This window comes from Prionailurus bengalensis, chromosome B3, assembly GCF_016509475.1.
Source record: "Prionailurus bengalensis isolate Pbe53 chromosome B3, Fcat_Pben_1.1_paternal_pri, whole genome shotgun sequence".
NCBI lineage: Eukaryota > Metazoa > Chordata > Mammalia > Carnivora > Felidae > Prionailurus > Prionailurus bengalensis.
Genome location: NC_057355.1, coordinates 73,974,177 through 73,992,836, shown reverse-complemented (window position 1 = coordinate 73,992,836; position 18,660 = coordinate 73,974,177). Strand labels below are relative to the sequence as shown.

The window sequence follows — 18,660 nt, the reverse complement described above, 5'->3', positions numbered from 1 at the left end:
GAATGGACCTTAGTTCCTTCTCTTTCTGGTTAGAGAGGGCTGAGTATTGCACCCACGGAGTCCCAGGAGAATCTTCCAAGTTTACTCTTGGAGCGGGAGGCGTGTGAGCTGTGGGACCAGGTAATGACGATATGGCAGAATGTGAAAGAAGACAAATCTGTTACAAGACTTGTGTTTCCCGGGGCCAAAGCACTAAGGGCAAGAGGAGATGGTTGGGAGGGTTGTGTAGACAGCCAGCTCAGAATGGGGATGTGGAGTTCGGCATCCCTCCTGACGTGTGCCGCAGTGTCCCCAAAGCTGTCACAGGTAAGTCCGACGCAACCCTCGGCAAATCAGAGTAGGGAGGGAATAGCAAAGAGGTCAATTGTACCTCTTTGCCGGCTCTGCCTGCCGGCGTTGGCCTGGAGCTCGGGAGCTGGGTAGGAAGTCATTCCCGCTGGTTCTTTGCCCGCATTCTCCGCCTTCCTCAAGTCGCCTAACCAATGAGAGAGCTACGGGCGGGCCGCTGTAGGACGCTTCCACTTTCCCGTGTCTGGGAGAGGTTAGCCAATCAATGGGAACTTGATGGTTGCTAAGAAACATTTGAGTTTGGCTCCACCCATGCTCAGGGGTTTGGCCAATGAAAATTTAGACTTGACTGTTGCCGCGAAACCAGTGAGATTAGTTCCACCGCCTAAATGTTTCGGCGCCTGCGCAGATTGGGGAAAGTTCTGGAAGACAGCGGAGGTGCCGCCATTTTGCGGGAAGAGGAGAAGCTCCGACTGCAGTGCTGCTTTTACTGCTGAGACTCTGGAAAATAGCCCTGCTTCGCGCCCCCAACACACCCAAAGGAACGGAGGAAACCGGGGCCCCCTGCGGGGACCCGGAACTGGTGAGAAACCCCGAAACCCGGTCCCTCCGCGACGTCACCTATGCGTGACGTCGCCGCACGGCGCCTCCCCCTGACGTCACAGGCAGAAAATGGCGTCAAGAGCAGAGTCAGGCAAACTTTTAAAAACAAACAAAGAAAAATTGTTTACTTTGATTTGGAAGTGTTCGCTACCTAGATGTAGCCTGCTGGCATGGATTTAGGGATCGGCAGCCTCCTGGGTATATCTCTTAATGGTGAAGGTGCTGTCTTAAGGATCCCAGTGACTGATATCTTTCCAGGTCCCCTCTGCCCTGACGTTTAGGGTCGTCCATACCGGGGCGGTCTGACAGAGCTCGCAGGTTCGGGTTTCAGCTCTTAGTGCTACCACTCCGAGAGAGGCTAGGGAACTGAGATTTCTTCCTCAGTCTTCAGTCTCTGGAAGACTCGTGTTCACTCTGTCGCCTCGGGGCTTTCCCTCCTTTTTTAACCACACATTCCGTGGCTGTACCGGAGGATAGTGAGGCTTCATAAGAGGTTTTTAGCATGGGACACTGGCCCTCGCAGAGACCATGCCAGTCGGTTGCTTACAGTAAGGACCATTTTTTGAAGTGTAGCCTTGGCTTGTTACGCAGCATGGGGAATGTTTTTTATCTTACTGCTCCTGTTCTTAATTAAGCTGTCTTCAGTTTGGAGGTGTTTGTGTCCAGCTTTGTGACTGTGGACCCAGGAGGTGATCACCCTTTGGGACTCAGCATGTGGTGAATTTTGCCTGAACTGAGCTGACAGTGGTTTTTCACTCTTTTTTGTCCCTTAAGCAGTGGGGCCTAAGTTAAGTGCTTGTTTGGGTCTTGACTGTGCGTTGATAGAGCCCCGAGACTTGCATGATTGTGGGCCCGCCCTTAATGCAGTTTTTGGAGCTGGGATGGACTAAGGCTCTTACAGTGTCTTAATGGATGGGATTGAATGGACTTTGACCCATAATTTGGGACATGGGAAGAGTTTGAAAACTCCCAGTGTGAAAATGCATGGTGTTTGGGACTTTACTGCTCCTAGGATATCTGAAAAGATGCACCAAACCTAGTGAGATTTCATTTCAAAATGTGCTGGTGTTGTGTGTATCTTTGCTTAAAGGGATTCATTCATTTCTGAGTACCTGAATGAAAACTTTACTTGATAGGTGGTGGTTCGTTTGTGGACTTAAGTGAAAGTTTTTGTGCGTTTAAGTAATTCCTACTCTGTACTAGCAGTCAACAGAGAGCAATTACTGAAATCCGAAGCATTTCATTTGGGGAGGAAAAAGATTGTAAAAATATAAAGAGGAGCTGTATGACACCTAGAGAACTTGTATAGACCTGGCAGCCAAAATGACTGGAAGAAACAGAACATCAAAACCTTTAAAGAACCATTTTTCCACAGTAGGCCAAATAGTATGTATTAAAATTAGCCAGGTTCCTAATATTTTGAAGTATATGCTGCCTCATACCTAGAAGACACATAATAAGGTGTGACTGAGGGGAGTAATTCTTTTGATAAACCTGTCAGAACAATCATTCTTCAGATGAGTATGTATTTAAAACTAGACATCTTGGGGTGCCTGGCTGGCTCAGTCTGTAGAGTGTGACTCTTGAACTCAGGTTGTAAGTTTGAACACCATGTTAGACGTAGAGATTACTTAAAAATGAAATCTTAGGGACATCTGGGTGGCTCAGTCAGTTAAGCATCTGACTTCAACTCAAGTCATGATCTCACAGCTTGTGAGTTGGAGCCCCACATCAGACTCTGTGCTAACAGCTCAGAGCCTGGAGCCTGCTTCAGATTCTGTGTCTCCTCTCTCTCTGCCCCTCCCTGGCTCGTACTGTCTCTTTCTCTCTCTCAGAAATAAATATTAAAAAAATTTTTTAAACCCCCAAAATCATAAATAAATAAATAAATAAATAAATAAATAAATAAATAAATAAATAAATAAAACTAGACATATTAGAATGCTGTGTACTCTTCTTTTTAAAATCTTTAAAGTTCTGGAAAACAGCATGGAGGTTCCTCAAAAAACTAAAAATAGAACTACCCAACGACCCAGCAATTGCACTACTAGGCATTTATCCACGGGATACAGGTGTGATCTTTTGAAGGGACACATGCACCGCCATGTTTATAGCACACTATCAACAGTAGCCAAAGTATGGAAAGAGCCCAAATGTCCCTCGATGGATGAATGGGTAAAGAAAATGTGGTATATATATACAATGGAGTATTACTTGGCAATCAAAAAGAATGAAATCTTGCCATTTGCAACTACGTGGCTGGAACTGGAGGGTATTGTGCAAAGTGAAATTAGTCAGAGAAAGACAAAAATCATATGACTTCACTCATATGAGGACTTTAAGAGACAAAACAGATGAACATAAAGGAAGGGAAACAAAAATAATATAAAAACAGGGAGGGGGACAAAACAGAAGAGACTCACAAGTATGGAGAACAAACTGAGGGTTACTGGAGGGGTTGTGGGAGGGGGGATGGGCTAAATGGGTAAGGGGCGCTAAGGAATCTACTCCTGAAATCGTTGCACTAAATGCTCATTTGGATATAAATTTTATTTTATTTTATTTTATTTTATTTTATTTTATTTTATTTTATTTATTTTTTTTTTATTTTTGGGACAGAGAGAGACAGAGCATGAATGGGGGAGGGGCAGAGAGAGAGGGAGACACAGAATCGGAAACAGGCTCCAGGCTCCGAGCCATCAGCCCAGAGCCTGACGCGGGGCTCGAACTCATGGACCGCGAGATCGTGACCTGGCTGAAGTCGGACGCTTAACCGACTGCGCCACCCAGGCGCCCCTGGATATAAATTTTAAAAAAATAAAAAATAAAATTAGAAAAATCTTTAAAGTTAAGTTATAAAGTACAGGAGAGAGAGGTAATTTGATCGACTTGATAAGACATTAGACTTAGAGTCAGGGGACCTTAATCAAGAGTCAGCTCTTCCATTTGAGCTTTGTGGCTCTGGGCAGTTCATAAAACCTCAGTTTTTTTCATTGTGCATTGGGTCTGACAGCTGCCTGTGACATATATTACCTTTGGTTGTTAAACAAACGTATGATGTTACTTATAGTAAGCAGTTGAGTTCACCGGTTTTTAGACACAGCTATTTCACCTTGATTTGAATTCCATTTTATGTCTTAAATTTGTCTCCAAGTAATTTTTTTCTTTTTTTAACTTTTTTTTTAAGTTTATTTAAAAAAAAATTTTTAATGTTTATTTATTATTGAGAGACAGAGAGAAACAGGGCATAAGAAGGGAAGGGGCAGAGAGGGAGACACAGAATCCAAAACACGCTCCAGGCTCCGAGCTGTCAGCACAGAGCTAGTCGCAGGGCTCAAATTCATGAATCATGAGATTATGACCTAGGCTGAAGTCAGATGCTCACCCGACTGAGCCACCCAGGCGCCCCAAAGTTTATTTATTTTTGAGAGAGAGGGAGAGAGAGAGAATCCCAAGCAGACTGTGCACTCTTGGCACAGATCCTGATGTGGGTCTTGAACTCACAAACCTCAAGATCATGACCTGAGTTGAAACCAAGAGTCATACGCTTAACAGACTGAGCCACCCAGGTGCCCATAGCTCCAAGTAATTTTTAATTTATTGTTTTGCTCTTTCCAAGAATCTTGTTTCTGAAACAAGCTTAGTTCAGTGCCTAGCAATATCAGGTACTGTAAATGACAAATGGAACGATTAATTTTATTTTTGCATCACTTAGTTTATATTAGTATGTTTATACTCATTGTTAAGTCATCAAAATAGGCTGTGGGCTTTGAGGGCAACAAGGACAGCATCATTGGATAATGCGTTAGCTCCTTTAAAGAGGACAAAGCTCTTGGGGATATGGAAAGTCTGGTTATGATTAGCTTCCTTGTACAGAAATTCTTCAGATTAGTTGGAGGGTTGTGTTTTTTTTGTCAGATTTACTGAGATATAATTGACCTAAAATAAAACTGTACACATTAAAGTGTACAATTTGATGTTTAAACACCCATGAAACCAACACCCCCAAAAGTTTCCTCTGCCCTTTTATAATTCTTTCTTCCTTTCCCCTGCCTACCTCGTCCATCCCTAGGCAACCACTCATCTGCTTTCTGCCAGTACAAGTTAGTTTGCATTTCCTAGAATTTTATATAAATGGAAGCATATGGTATATACTTTATCTGGTCTTATTTCTTTCAGCATAATTATTTTGGAATTCATCCATGTTCTATATGTTGATAATTCCAGACCAGTATATTTTTTTTTAATAATTTAGCCTACTGATTTTATTTGATATCTTCTGGTTTTTGTTTGTTTGTTTTTTAATTTGACAGGCCTGTGGTGGACAGTCTTGGGAAGGATGATTGCTAGGTGTGAAAGCTCGGGGGAGGCAGGAAGTCTTACCCTGCCTACCTAGACAGGCTTCAAAGTGGAATTGGTTAAGCCTGTCTTAATCATAATCTTTCTGAGTTACCTGAATTCTAGTTGCTGTTGTACGCGAGATACTTACTGATGAGTTGCCTAATTATTGATGTTTGAGTGGGGTATGTGGGGAGAAGAGCTTAGGGCAGATCTGCATTCTGGTGTTGTTTTGTCTTGTTCCTGATTTGTACTCTTTCACTTTTACCTTTTTATTGGAAACGTGTGTCTGTTTCTGGGATTGATGTGTAAGCCAGTTATATATACAGAATTTTGGAACTGTAGAATGGAGGCCTAGCGTCTACTGTAAAATGAATAGTAATTTTGAATACCAACACTTTGTTTTCACAGGACAGGGTCCGTATTGTAGTTTTTTCCTACCTATTCAGTTTCCTTCTCAACCCTTGAGTTTTTCTGAGCCACAGAGCTGAACTAGTTAAGGTTTATAATGTACAAAAATAAACCTAGAGTAAGCAACAGCCAGGAAGATCCCTTTGGAATTCAAGAAACAGAACTGTATATTCTGAAGTCTGTTTCTTGGAGAAGGAAGGGAATGTGGGGTGCCAGAAGGGGAGGAAAAATACGAGATTATCACGTATCCATGTCTTCTCAGATCTGCTACGATGGCGTCCGATGACTTTGATATAGTGATTGAAGCCATGCTGGAGGCTCCCTATAAAAAAGAAGAGGTAATACTCCCCACTTCACTCCTAGAATTGGGTTAGTAAGAAGCAGCAGTTCTAGGTCATCAGTTTCAGCATTTTGTGAATCCTTTTTTCCTGCTTGTTTATTATGTGTTGTGGCTATTCGTAAAAGTCATAGTCTTTTAGCGCACCCCACTCTCCAGCTCTCATATTCAAAGACATGCTGGCAGAGAGGCTCCCAAAGCTGGGGGTGTGGGGGAGAGGTTTGGGCAGGGCATAATGTGCTAGTAATTAGTACTTTGCTCAAAGCTCTCAGTGACACACTACAAAGTCAGTGTATCTCAAACCTAAATAATTTCTCACTCTCCTGGGAAATAGATGTCAGTGGAACCAATGTTGGGTAGCTGAAGTTTTGACAAAATCTGTCACTCTGATCTCTTTTTGATTTTCTCTCTTCCTATTTTATTCCTTTTGTTAGGAGATCGGGTGCCCAGAAACTGACTAGTTAATTGTGAGCTTTGATTTCATAATCAAATCTCTGTCCACTTTTGTTCTTTTGTTGCCCAGTGGAATGTGTGTGTTGCCACCTTGTGCCTTGTGACGTTTTTCCTGGCTAACCCTTTAGGATGATCAGCAAAGGAAAGAAGTTCAAAAAGATGGCCCCAGCAACACCAACACCAGCAGCAACGGCAACAGTGGCAGTGGTACCAGTGGGAGCAGTGCCAGTGGGGAGGCAAGCAAGTGAGTGTGGTGTGGAGAAATGGGCTGGCAGCTGGGGGAAAGGAAGCAACCATGTCCATGAGAGAAACAGCCAGAACAGGGAGATGGTTGCTTAGAAGACTGCTGACTTTTAGTGATGGCTCCACTGGGTCCTGAGAATAACGGTGACTTGGTTTGATGTTCTTCTAGTCTTCACATTCCTGCCTAGATTTGTGGATTTGTTCTAGCATCAGTATATTTTAATTGAATAAAACAGCAAGAGGACCCCTGATTTGGAGACAGCAGCTTTGGCCTGGCTTTGGGGGGGAAACGGCCACTCCAGGTGCCTGACAACATCCAGGGCTGTGTGCAAGCTCGTGTTGCGCGGTTACTGTGAACTCCTGCCAGGTCATCTTGGGCACTTTGGTCTTTTACTGCCGTTCCACCCTGGCCTTTCTTTTGTTTCTTGTCCTTGGGGGGAGAGAATAAAACATTCTCAATAAGTTATCCCCTCTTTCCCAGGAAAAAGAGGAGTCGGAGCCCTAGTAAAAGCAGGGATAGAAAGCGCAGGTAAGTAATTGTGGGGACTTTTGGATTTTGAGGATTGCTATAAGTGGAAAGATACCAGGGAAAGCTCTCCATCAAAGGCCAGAAGAGGTTGGTTTGTCCTTCAACAAACTCAGTAGTGCCTTCCACCTATAGTCGCAGTCGAGATCGGGACCGGCACAGGCGGAGAAGCACTCGGAGCCGAAGTAGAGAGCGGCAGCGTCGCCACCGCAGCCGGAGCTGGGACCGTCGGCACAGTAGTGAGTCACGCAGTCGGGACCGGCGGCGTGAGGATCGTGTGCGTTACAGGAGCCCGCCACTTGCCACTGGGTAACACCTCTCACCAATCTGATGGCCTTTGTGTTGTAGTCTGGGTAAAACCAGTGTGCTGTGCTTCCTGCCTGGGGATGCTTACAACCTGATGTGATGGGCAGGAGACCTTGTTATTGGAGGGGTGGTGTTGAGAATTCCCGTGAGGTGAAGTGCTGGAATCTGGTTTTCTCGTGTTAGAAGACTGAGCATTGGACTAGCGCGAATGACATTGAATGACACGATTTTCCGTTTGTTTTTCTCTGTTCCATAGGCGTAGGTATGCGCACAGTAAGAGTCCTCATTTCAGAGAGAAGAGCCCGGTCAGGTGAGTGGATAATGAGCTTTCCCAGGGATTGTGAGGTGTGAATAAAAAGCCGTTTGAGCTGGAATACAGGAACTTGTAGTGCTTGAGTGTAGCTAGAAAACAAGGACTGTGTATCGGAGCAGGTGTCTCAATAAATTGTACTTGTTCTTTAGGGAACCAATTGATAATCTGAGTCCCGAGGAGCGTGATGCCCGCACAGTTTTCTGTATGCAGTTAGCTGCCCGCATTCGGCCTCGAGACTTGGAGGACTTTTTCTCTGCTGTCGGCAAGGTAACCTTCCCTCCCTTAGTTTTCGTCCATGTGGCCTATTTTCTGTCCATCCTCCCTTATGCCCAACTCAGGATTTCCTTCTTGCCCCGGATAGGTTCGTGACGTCCGGATCATCTCAGATCGGAATTCCCGTCGTTCTAAGGGCATCGCCTACGTAGAATTCTGTGAGATCCAGTCTGTGCCACTGGCCATTGGGCTGACTGGGCAGCGGCTGCTCGGAGTGCCTATCATTGTCCAGGCCTCACAGGTGAGCAGGCTGAAAACCTGACACAAGAAGATGGGGTTGAAGGTAGGAGGTATGGGATGTGACCCGTCATTTCCTCCTTGCCTAGGCTGAGAAAAACCGACTGGCAGCCATGGCCAACAACCTGCAGAAGGGTAGTGGTGGACCAATGCGCCTCTATGTGGGCTCCCTGCACTTCAATATCACTGAGGACATGCTCCGGGGTATCTTTGAGCCCTTTGGCAAAGTGAGTAGAAAGTGATGGAAACCTCTGAAGGGAATTGGAAAAAGTGGGGAGGGTGAGTGTACCTCTTTATTCTGACCACGATTAAGGCACTGCATCCATCGAACGGGCGTGTAGGTCCACACTGGGAAAGTTAGGCTCCATCTTTGTCTTCATAGTGCTCAATAAACAGGTCAGTCAGGCACCGTGAAATCAAATAATGGGGTGCAGATTAAGTAAGGTTGGTCAGGAGAGGTGGTTTGGAAAGAGATGGCATTTGTCTCTTCTTTAAAAATTTGGGGGGCCCTGCGTGGCTCAGTTGGTTAAGAGTCTGACTCTTGATCTCTGCTCAGATCATGAACTCATAGTTCATGAGATTGAGCCCTGTGTCATTGGGCTCTGTGCTATCAGTGAGCCTCCTTGGGATTCTCTCCCCCTCTTTCTCTACCTTTTCCCCGCTTGAGTGTATGCATGCACTCTCTCTCAAAATAAATAAGCTTCAAAAAAAGAAAAGATTTGGGAGAGTTGAAATCGATTGGCTGGAAGGTTAGAGGTAGTGTGAACAGTCAGATAGGAAAGCTCAGCTTAGCCCAAAGATTGTTAATAATTTCCGCCTCTTCTACAGATTGATAATATCGTCCTGATGAAGGATTCAGATACAGGCCGTTCTAAAGGTTATGGTTTCATTACGGTAAGTTTCTGGTCTTGAAGTTTTGAATTTCAGCGTGGGTTTGTCCACTTGTCTGATTCTGCAGCTCAGCCTCCTCCTCCTCCTTTAGGAACTGTCTAAATGACTCATAAGCCCTGGTGCCTGAAGCTTGGACTAGCCTTCCTCCCCTTGAGATGAGTGCATTGCTTGAGATCTTGGCTTTGCTCCCACACTCTGTCAGTGGCCCTCGCATGGGGGTGTCCAGGAGTTCAACCAGCTTCCCTGGTGCTGCAACTTGCTTTTTGGGTAATAGTAATGATTTCAGGCAGCAGCTAAAAGGTTGGGGGCATGAGGGAGGTTAGATGTGGGCTTTTGTAGACATGCTTCATGGAATTGGTGTTTTCATGATAGTGGGAATAGAGATTTATATTTTTTTCTGGCACTATCCCATTTGAAGGAGTTTCTCCACTGAGAAATATCTTTATGTTTAAAGACGGCTATAGGGAGAATAGTGGGGCTGTGTCTTACCTTTTCCTGACACTGTCACAAAATTACTTCCAGTTCCCATAACTGGTTCTTCCAGCCCTGTGTGACTCCAGGCTGAAGACTGGCTGCCAGCCACAGAGTCTCACAGAAGCTGATATTTCCTGGGTTTAGTCCAGGAAGCATACACCCCCCACAGTTGCCTGCAGGGCAGAGGAGAGTTATGTTGTGTTCTGCACAGGTGAGGTATTGCTCACCTCAGAAGTATCCAGTAAAGGCAAGCCACCTACACCACCTGCCTAGGAATTGTCAGTACCAACGTGCCAGGCCCTAGGGCAGGTGCCACCAGAATAAACAAAGCCAGCTCTGGTATTCATGGTGGCAAGTACCTCTTCTAACACCTTGTGTGACTCAGTTGCAGAAAAGTGTTGGTGAGGCCTTTTTGCCCTTGCGCTGCTGCCTTTTTGATCAACACCCATGACACTTAAATAGCAGACTGGAATCTTTTCTACGCTAGGCAGCTCTGGTGACGCTGATGAAAGGGACTGGGGAGTGGAGCCCTCTGATCGACAGCACTGGTGTAGGCGTAGGGGTGGGGTGCAGTCTTGCTCTCCACGCCAGGGTGTGCTCCCCCCTGCGACTGAACTGTGGAGTTCCAGATTCCTTTTTCTTGAGTGAGAATTGAAACTGACTAGTCCAAAGGGCTGAGATAAAATAAAAGTCCAGGAGTTTGGGCCCCTTAGCCTGTCTTACTTCCATTTTATCTGGTCATTTGTGAAACAGTCTGTCAGGGTAGGCACTCTATGGGTAATAGATTTTTTTTTTTTTTTTTTGTATTGTTTGGTTTTTAGTGTAGCTGGAAGATTGAAGTAATTGCCATTTAGTCAGTTGGAAAAGGTCCTTTTTACCCCATTTTGGGAGGATGGGGACCTTAGGTCACATTCCCTGTGACAGAAAAGTTTGTGCCACGGTGAGCATGCAGTTTTCCTGGGATAGCGAGACTAGGGAATAGTAGTGGGGTTTTGAGAGCATGTCTGTGTCCGGGAAGTGACTGATACGGCCTGGGTTTCTTGTAGTTCTCAGACTCCGAGTGTGCTCGGCGAGCCCTGGAACAGCTGAATGGCTTTGAGCTTGCTGGTCGACCTATGAGAGTTGGTCATGTGACCGAGCGACTGGATGGTGGCACAGACATCACTTTTCCGGATGGGGACCAGGAGCTGGATCTGGGATCAGCAGGTGGACGTTTGCAGCTCATGGCCAAATTGGCAGAAGGTGGAGAGAGTTTCTCTGCAGAGTGAAGAACATGGGGTTGAATTTTAGATCGGAAGTTGGGACTTAACCCCACCTTTTCTTTCCCTTTTAGGCTCTGGAATGCAGCTGCCTACTACCACAGCTGCTGCTGCTGCCGCCGCCCAGGCTGCTGCTGCCTTGCAACTGAATGGGACAGTTCCCTTGGGGGCCCTGAACCCTGCGGCTCTGACTGGTAGACTTAAACTTGGGAAAGGGAGGAATTGGGTTGGGGCCTGGAAAGAAGGAATGCTATGTGCTCACCAACTCCTTGTGCCTCTCTTTTTGCAGCTCTGAGTCCAGCCCTGAACCTCGCCTCCCAAGCAATCGCCTCCCAGTGCTTCCAGCTTTCCAGCCTCTTTACCCCTCAGACCATGTGAGTCTCAGGGTCTGGTATTCATGGTGGCAAGTGCCATGTCTTTGGTTATTTTCTTTCCTTTGGTTTCCCATTTACCTCTTCTCCTTGCCATAGGTAAATCAGTGGCTCAGTACACTGCCTCCCTGTGCCTCTGGGTGCCACTCCCTTTTCCACGTCTACCCTTCCATGGCCCCTTCTCTCCATTTTGTGGACCAAGCTATCCTGAGGGCGTGGATGTTGACTCTGTGGGAATTGGGGCCACCTTTAGACTCCAAGAAGAGCTCCTGCCCAGGGCCCCATCGGGAATGGACTCTGCTGAGCAAAGCCAGTAGTCGAAGAGGACAGAATCTGCACCTATATTGAACACCTGTTTTTCCGTGTGTGTCATCTCCCAGGATGACCTTCATTGCTCTCTCCGACCAGCTCTTAGTGATTCCTCAATTCCTCCCCCGTTGGGAAGGCCGTAGGGCATTAACTGAGGGAACTAACCTCTCTCCTTTTCCTGTACTTTACCCTACAATCTGTTGAGGAAAACCCTTGAAGACCTCTAGTCCAAGAGGACTTTGCAGTTTGGAAGGTGAACCTTGAAAGTGCTGGCTTGCTGCTGCACAGGCCCTGGAAGATGGCATGGACATGAACATTGTGAAGCCTTCCTTGGGTCTCAGCTTGAGGCCAGAACTGCTACTGTGGGCTCAGCCTCTTACTGGGAAGTATGGGAGTAATCTGTCCTGCCAGGCATTTTGGATGTCTTAGGGGCATTCAGGAGTTGAGTGAAAGGTGGGGTACTTCTCTACTAGGTTCCATCTTCCTCTGTATAGTTTTCCTTCCTCCCAGGTCTTTCCTGTGGCCCAGGGTGGGAGGATGGAGAGGAGGCTGCTATTCTCTACCACTTCCCATGTGCCTCTACCATGGGCTCAACCCCAGCTGTTAAAGCTGCTCCTGTCCCCTACCTGGGCACATGTGAGCCCTTCTCACTGGATTTTATACCCTTGTGTCTGTGTACATAAAATTGTGTGTATGTGTGTGTGTGTGTGTGTATATGTGTACACGTATACACATACACATACACATACGTATAAACTTTGTATAAAAGGCAAGCTCCACTGTTGTGGCGGCTGCTGCCCATGTGTGTGTGGTCTCAGTCAGTTGGTGTATCTGTCTGATGTTAATAACTTTTCATGAGCCAAAACCGTGAATGGTTCTAGGATATAAAACATTTGTAATGCCTTTCTGTTTTTTCCCTTTAATTTTGTTTTATCTAACGTTCTTTAGAAATTAAAATGGACAAAAGGCACACGCCTGGATGGAGTTCCCAGTCTGTATCTGCATTACACCTTTAGCCCCATTGTCTCCTCCGTTTGTCTTCATCTTAACTATTTCCAAACCTACCTTGCCTACTGGACACACTTCCCAAGGCTGTCTCTGCGTCTAAGGGACAGATCTTGTCTTTCCACCAGATGGCAGTGTGACAGTAGCACATTCTGCTCCTCAAGTGGCTAGAGGTGTTTGAGATCTTGAGCAGCTTAAGTACCAGGGAAGCGTAAGCTCACCAGTTTTACCATTAGCCTCTGTGCCCGCTTTTGGCCCTTTTTGTAATGGAAATCCCAGTCTGGTATCCAAAGGGGCTTGGGGGTCTTACATCAGGGCTCCCAGGCCTTAAATCTGCTATTCCTTGGTCAGTCCCCTCAAGTCTTGGTTTCCATATATGGCTCTGCTTGAGATAACACAGGCTAGGACCAGTGAATTCCAGAAAGCTGAGTATCCCAGGAATCGCCCTGAGGAAGGGGATGCACATTTCTTTTCTCTGCCAGCTTTGTAAGATGCGTGACAAGGGGCCTGCCAAAACCTGGCTCACCAGTTAGGGACCAACCTAGAGAAGAAGGTCTGAGGTTCAGGGGCAGAGCTCTGTGGGAGTCCCCCATTCTCTTCTGGTCTCTATGGCAACAGAATGTTAAGACTGTATTGTCATGCTAAAAATATGGATAATTGCTGTTAGGTTTTAATTTGTCAGCTCTCAGACTTCTAACCAGAGTGAACAGTTTTTGGTGATAATTAGTTTCTGGGGTTGCTTTTCACACTGAAGTATTAAGTACTTGGTGCCTGCTTGTGGTATAAAAGGCCACTGGGACCCAGGACTAGGTCTTGATTCCTCCTATCCCAAGTACTGACCAGGACCGACCCTGCTTACCTGCTGAGATCAGCCAAGATGGGGTGTGTTCAGGGTGGTATGGCTGTATAGGCTGGTGCAGCCTCATTTGCTGCTACGGTTGCCTTTGCCACCACCTCCACCCTTTCCTGTTCTAATTTGCTCTCTTGGCCTGGGGGATAGGACAGAGGATACATTGTTTTTAGGTAGCAGCTGGCTGTGGCCCAGTCCCCCTGTAGTTATTGATTTGGCTGCTAATGCATCCTGAAAAGTACAGTGTGGACCATTTTTGTTAGTCATCCTGAGGCTATGGACTGGGCCGCCTCATGGCAGTTTTGAACTCTTCCAAACCATAAATACCCACAGGCTTTGCCTCCCTGCCCTCCTCAGATGGGTGTCTATCTCTGCTTGGTTTCCTTATATTCCCATCCTTGCCTCCTTTGGTCTTTCTGCACTTTGGTTCCTGCCACCCTTCTTACTTCCTCATACAGCCTCTTGTTGGGAGAGAGAGCGTGGTGGAAGTGAGGAAACATCTAAGACAGCTACTCTAGTCTTAATCCATATAAGGTGACAGCATCTAATGGGTGACAGCTGGAGTCACTGCATGTGACTCAGTGCCTTCTTGTTACTCATGCCTGCATTGGAGGTGGTTGGAGTAGAGAGGAGGGGGCAGCAAACAGCCTCTGTGCCCAGCTTAAGGTAAAAGAAACCTTCAACCTCTCTTGTCTGGGCATGGCACCTGGGGCGAAGGTAGAGGAGAGAATGACCCGGATCCTCTACTAGCATAGAATTTCCCAACTGTCCTCAGTTCTAAACAGATGTTCACCTGACATTTGGCTTCTAGCCCATGCTTCTGCCTTTTCTAAGGCAGTGATGTTTTCCTCCCTGTTCTCTAAACTTCTGTGTTCTTGAAATTGGGTTTCTGCCTACTTCCTTCTTAGGTTCCAACAGCCCCCGATGTGAGCTACCAGAGGAAACAGGTGTTTACCCTTTGAACCTTTAGTCCTGGTGCTTATACAGAAGGAAAGTAAGTTTACACCTTGAAGGGAGATGGTCAACCGCAGCCGCTCCTTTCTCTGTTAAGGAAGGGGTCTGGTGAGAATCCGGAAGTAATATTTAGACAGGGAGAAAAGGCTGTCCTGGCTTCGGAAAGTAGGAGGGGGTATAATGACTGTTAACATCGGTGCAGGGTTGTCCCGTCGTTGTGGGTTAGGCATTGTTCTAATCACTTTGTATGTATAGAGTTGCTTCAACCTCACAGTGACCTCTGAGGCAGACTCTTTTATCATCTTTGTGAACAAGGAAGAGGCTACCCAAAGGGTAAGTAACCTGCCCTGCGATTACACAAGTGAGTTTGGGATTCCAATCCAGGCAGTCTAGCTTCACATTCCTGGATCCTAATCTCAGCCTGCCTCTTGTAGAAGCCAAGGCCTTGGAGTCACTTTTCCTATCTCTGTACCCAGAGTTCTCAGTATGTCCTGAACTTTTCTTCTTCCACGTCTGCTCATCTTGTTCTCTTTTTGCTCCTCTCCTGCTGGTTAAAATCCTGTCCATTAAGACTCTGAAGCTTTGCTAGTTGGTTTCCCTTTTCAGTATTCTTTGTCCCATTAGAAGTCTCATTCTGTCTTTATTTACAGTTCTGTGTAAACTCTACTAGTAGATGGTGATAGCCCAATGAGACAAGGCATCGACATGTCTTTTTCACTATTGCTTTCCTTCGCACATACTAGATGTCTTGAATTAATTTCCCCTCTGTTCAAGTCAGAGCTAAGCTTTCCAATGTCCATCCTGGCCTCCTCCTCCATTCATTCCTCACCCTCCAAGAGAGAAAGCAGCTTTACTCTTTTTGGTGTTACCATGGTAGCCTGTGATGCTTTCTGTCAAAAATGCTGCTTCCCATCCAACACAGACTGATGTTTCCACGGCAACCAGGTGAAGTCAATAGTCATGAGCTGGATCCAGGAAAGAAATTCTGGTCTCAGAACTGTGTCTGAACCTTCTGGCTTCAAACATTCCTTCTCTTCTCTCCCAACTCTTACATTTATATCCAGAACTGATGTGCTCAGTGTGCTCTTGGTTGAGAGAGCTCTGAGAGGTGAAGCAGACCAACCAGTTTAGATCATACGGGAAGGTGGAGGCAAGGAAAGAGCTGATCATAGCTCACTTTTAAAAGTTGGATGAGTTCTGTTAGCTTTCCCAGATGATCTCCTCTCAAGAGCCCTTAAGGAGTTGGCTGCAGTTACTGGAGAGCCATTAAGCAGTTATTTTTTAGGGCAATGGTAGATGGATGAGGGCCCTGAAGACTGGAAAGGAGCCAGTCAGTGCTAGATTGCAGAAAGGAGAAGCAATGACCTTGGAAATCAGAGACTTGTCAAACTCTAGCCAATGTCCCAGAAAGGAAGGGAGCTTCAGTCAGCTTTCAGGCATCATGAAGCCTACTTGTTTAGAATGGGTGGTGCTGAAAATTAGCCTTTTCTGAACTGGGTTGGGCCCAACCAAGTCAGGAGACCTCCATCCCGTAGCAGAATGGTCACCCTCTGGGGCAATACCACATGGTTCAGATAGCTCTTCTGTCACAAACCAGCTGAATAAACTTGGATGTTCATCACTTCTCTAACCTCGACTCCCCTTCTGTAAAAGGGAAATGATGACAATAGTACCTGTCTCAGGGACATTGTGAGGATGAAATGAAATGATTGTGTTGAGGGCTTAGAACTTGATATCTTGTCATTACTACTTGTCATAGCTACTGCCATCACTATCCCCATTCCTCTGGATGCCTACACACTTGACTCTACCTGACCTCATCTTCCAACCTCAGAGAATGCTTAATATATGCAGGGAGAGAAGTGAAGGTGAGGCAATGGTGGAAGTAAGTCTCAACTGTTCCTGGACTAAAGTCCCAAGCTCCCTAGGTCCTGGGTCACAAGCAGCTTAGTTTTCAGAAACACCAGTCCCACTGGCTCAATCTCTTTTTATGCCTGAAACTATAAATCAGAGCGAGACGGCTTTGAAAAATCAATGTGATTCTCTCCCTCCCCACCCCCTCAGGTACCTTCAGGGCACCTAGTGCCCTTTGCTTTGTCTGGCCGGGGAAAATCCTAGTGGTGTCTGCTACAGCCCTTTGCTTAGCCTCCCTCCTGACCTTCCGCAGATGCTCCTGTAGCACCTGCCATCACTGGTCTCCAGACCTCTGACAATTTCCTTTCAGATAAATGTTTTAAATCAGCACAGATACTCTGCCTAAAGACATTATAACTTGAACAAACAATGGAACACTAGGCAGTATAATACCATCACTGAGGCTTTGGTTGCCAATCACCCCCCTCCTTCCCCATCCTCTTCAAAACAACACAACTCACAGGGGGTTACCTGTGATCCTATGGGAGGCAAGTTGGACTTTGTGGACTGCAACTTAAATACTTTTTTATTTATCTTTTTAAGCAATCTCTACACCCAGGGTGGGACTCAAACCCACAACCTCAAGATCAAGAGTCGTACGTTCCACTGACCAAGCCAGCCAGGCACAGCTTAAATTTGTATCTCCACGGTGCTGCTCTGCTTGAGAGGTTAGCAAGCTGTCTGGATGCCTGAATAAGGGACCTGGACACAGGTTGTAAAAAGCATTACTTCCACAGCTCATTTGGATAATGTTTGACAAATTACAAAGATACTAGGATTTGTATTTAGTCCTTATGACTATCCTACAAGGTAGGTAATGTTATCTTCATTTTACAGTTGGGAGAGCTGAGGTTCAGAAAGGCAAAGACGTTGAGAGTGGTGTCCTCCATCCAGAAAATCATGGGACTAAGTGCTAATTAAAATGTTTGCAAGGCCCACATTGAGTCTGTATTTGCATCTTGAGTCTGCAAGGTGACCAAGCCATGGAGCATGGCATCAAGCTACATACAGATGAGGGGCACCTGGCTGGCCCAAAGATGGGTTGGGCTGGTGGAGTGTGCGACCCTTAATCTCAGGGTTATGAGTTCTAGCCCCACATTAGAGGTAGAGATTACCTAAAAAAAAAAAAAAAAAGATTAAAAGGGACCTTGAGCATATCCATCAGAGAGCCACCAAGATGATAAAGTACTAAGCAGCAAGATGCTGCTTATTGGTTTTGGGGTCCCTTGACAACTTGGCTGTACCATCCACCCAAATTTGGCTGCCTTCTTACAGGAAGGGTATTTACCTCACATGGCAGGCTGCCCACCATGTCTGTGTCTCCTGTGCATTTGCTCATGTACCTTCACCACAGGGAGTTTTTTCTTCTTTCCCCCATCTATCCACAGCTTACATATATCCTTTAAGGCCCAGCTCCTAAAATCTGTCTTTAAATTGTTTCTTCCATTCAGAATTCTTAGAGCTCAGGACATAGCCCTCAGATAGTCAGAATGTGGTACAGTTTGCTGTTGTTGGCCCTGGTAGTGCTATTACCACCTTGTCCCATCTCTCCAGCTCATTTGTAAGCTCCCTGAGGGCAGGGATAGTGTCACCTGTATTTGTTTTTCCCATAAGGTCCAGCACAGTGACTGGCCTATGGCAGTACTTGAGGGGAACAACAAGTATTTGTGGATGAAAGTCTAGGAAAAATTGACTTAGACTGATGTGGATAGAATTATGCTAGATGAATAAAAAGACGTATATGTATGGGTGGACTTTCTGGGAATGAGGGTTTAACCCAGAAGACTTGTGAAATGCTCTTCCACGACTGGCAGCCTTTTAGAAGATGAAAGGGGTGCCTGGGTGGCTTGGTCAGTTAAGCGTCCTACTTCGGCTCAGGTCATGATCTCGTGGTTCGTGGGTTCAACCCCATGTCAGGCTCTGTGTTCACAGCTTGGAACCTAGAGCCTGCTTCAGATTCTGTGTCTCCTTCTCTCTCTGCCCCTCCCCTGCTCATGCTATGTCTCTGTCTCAAAAATAAATAAAACATTAAAAAACAGTTTAGGAGAGGAGAGACCCTGCCCAGTCTCTCTAGAGAGGGTTAGATGCAGCAGGGCACAAAGGCCCAACTCTGAGCAGAGGCTCAGAGCAGAGAGATGCTTTCCAAGATGCAGGGCAGGCCTCACCTCTGGCCCCTCAGAGCAGAGCACACACAGCTCATGCTCTCAGCCAGTGAGGAGGCCTAGTGGGCCAGAAATCGCGGGGGTCACAGGGGCCAGCTGGTAAAGGAGCAGAGACAAGATTGCAGTGGTTAAGAGGAGCATGA

General features: G+C 46.2%; 1 protein-coding gene across 5 annotated transcripts; it reads left to right on the top strand.

Moving 5' to 3' along the window:
• The first annotated feature begins 634 nt into the window (after window positions 1-634).
• RBM23 (RNA binding motif protein 23) lies at window positions 635-12,604 on the top strand. 5 transcript variants are annotated; one of them, XM_043555766.1, is made up of 14 exons: window positions 635-871; window positions 5,903-5,978; window positions 6,559-6,674; window positions 7,155-7,202; window positions 7,335-7,508; window positions 7,762-7,815; window positions 7,968-8,085; window positions 8,180-8,332; window positions 8,418-8,555; window positions 9,157-9,222; window positions 10,740-10,935; window positions 11,027-11,146; window positions 11,242-11,326; window positions 11,423-12,604. In XM_043555766.1, the coding sequence occupies exons 2-14, from the start codon at window positions 5,913-5,915 to the stop codon at window positions 11,424-11,426; spliced, it is 1,338 nt and encodes a 445-aa protein (XP_043411701.1). In that variant the 5' UTR covers window positions 635-871; window positions 5,903-5,912; the 3' UTR covers window positions 11,427-12,604. The 5 variants fall into 5 exon arrangements, with proteins under 5 accessions (XP_043411701.1, XP_043411705.1, XP_043411702.1 ...); XM_043555768.1 differs by having other exon boundaries at window positions 666-871; window positions 10,740-10,899; XM_043555767.1 differs by lacking the exon at window positions 11,423-12,604 and having other exon boundaries at window positions 664-871; window positions 11,242-11,330.
• The last annotated feature ends 6,056 nt before the right edge of the window (window positions 12,605-18,660 follow it).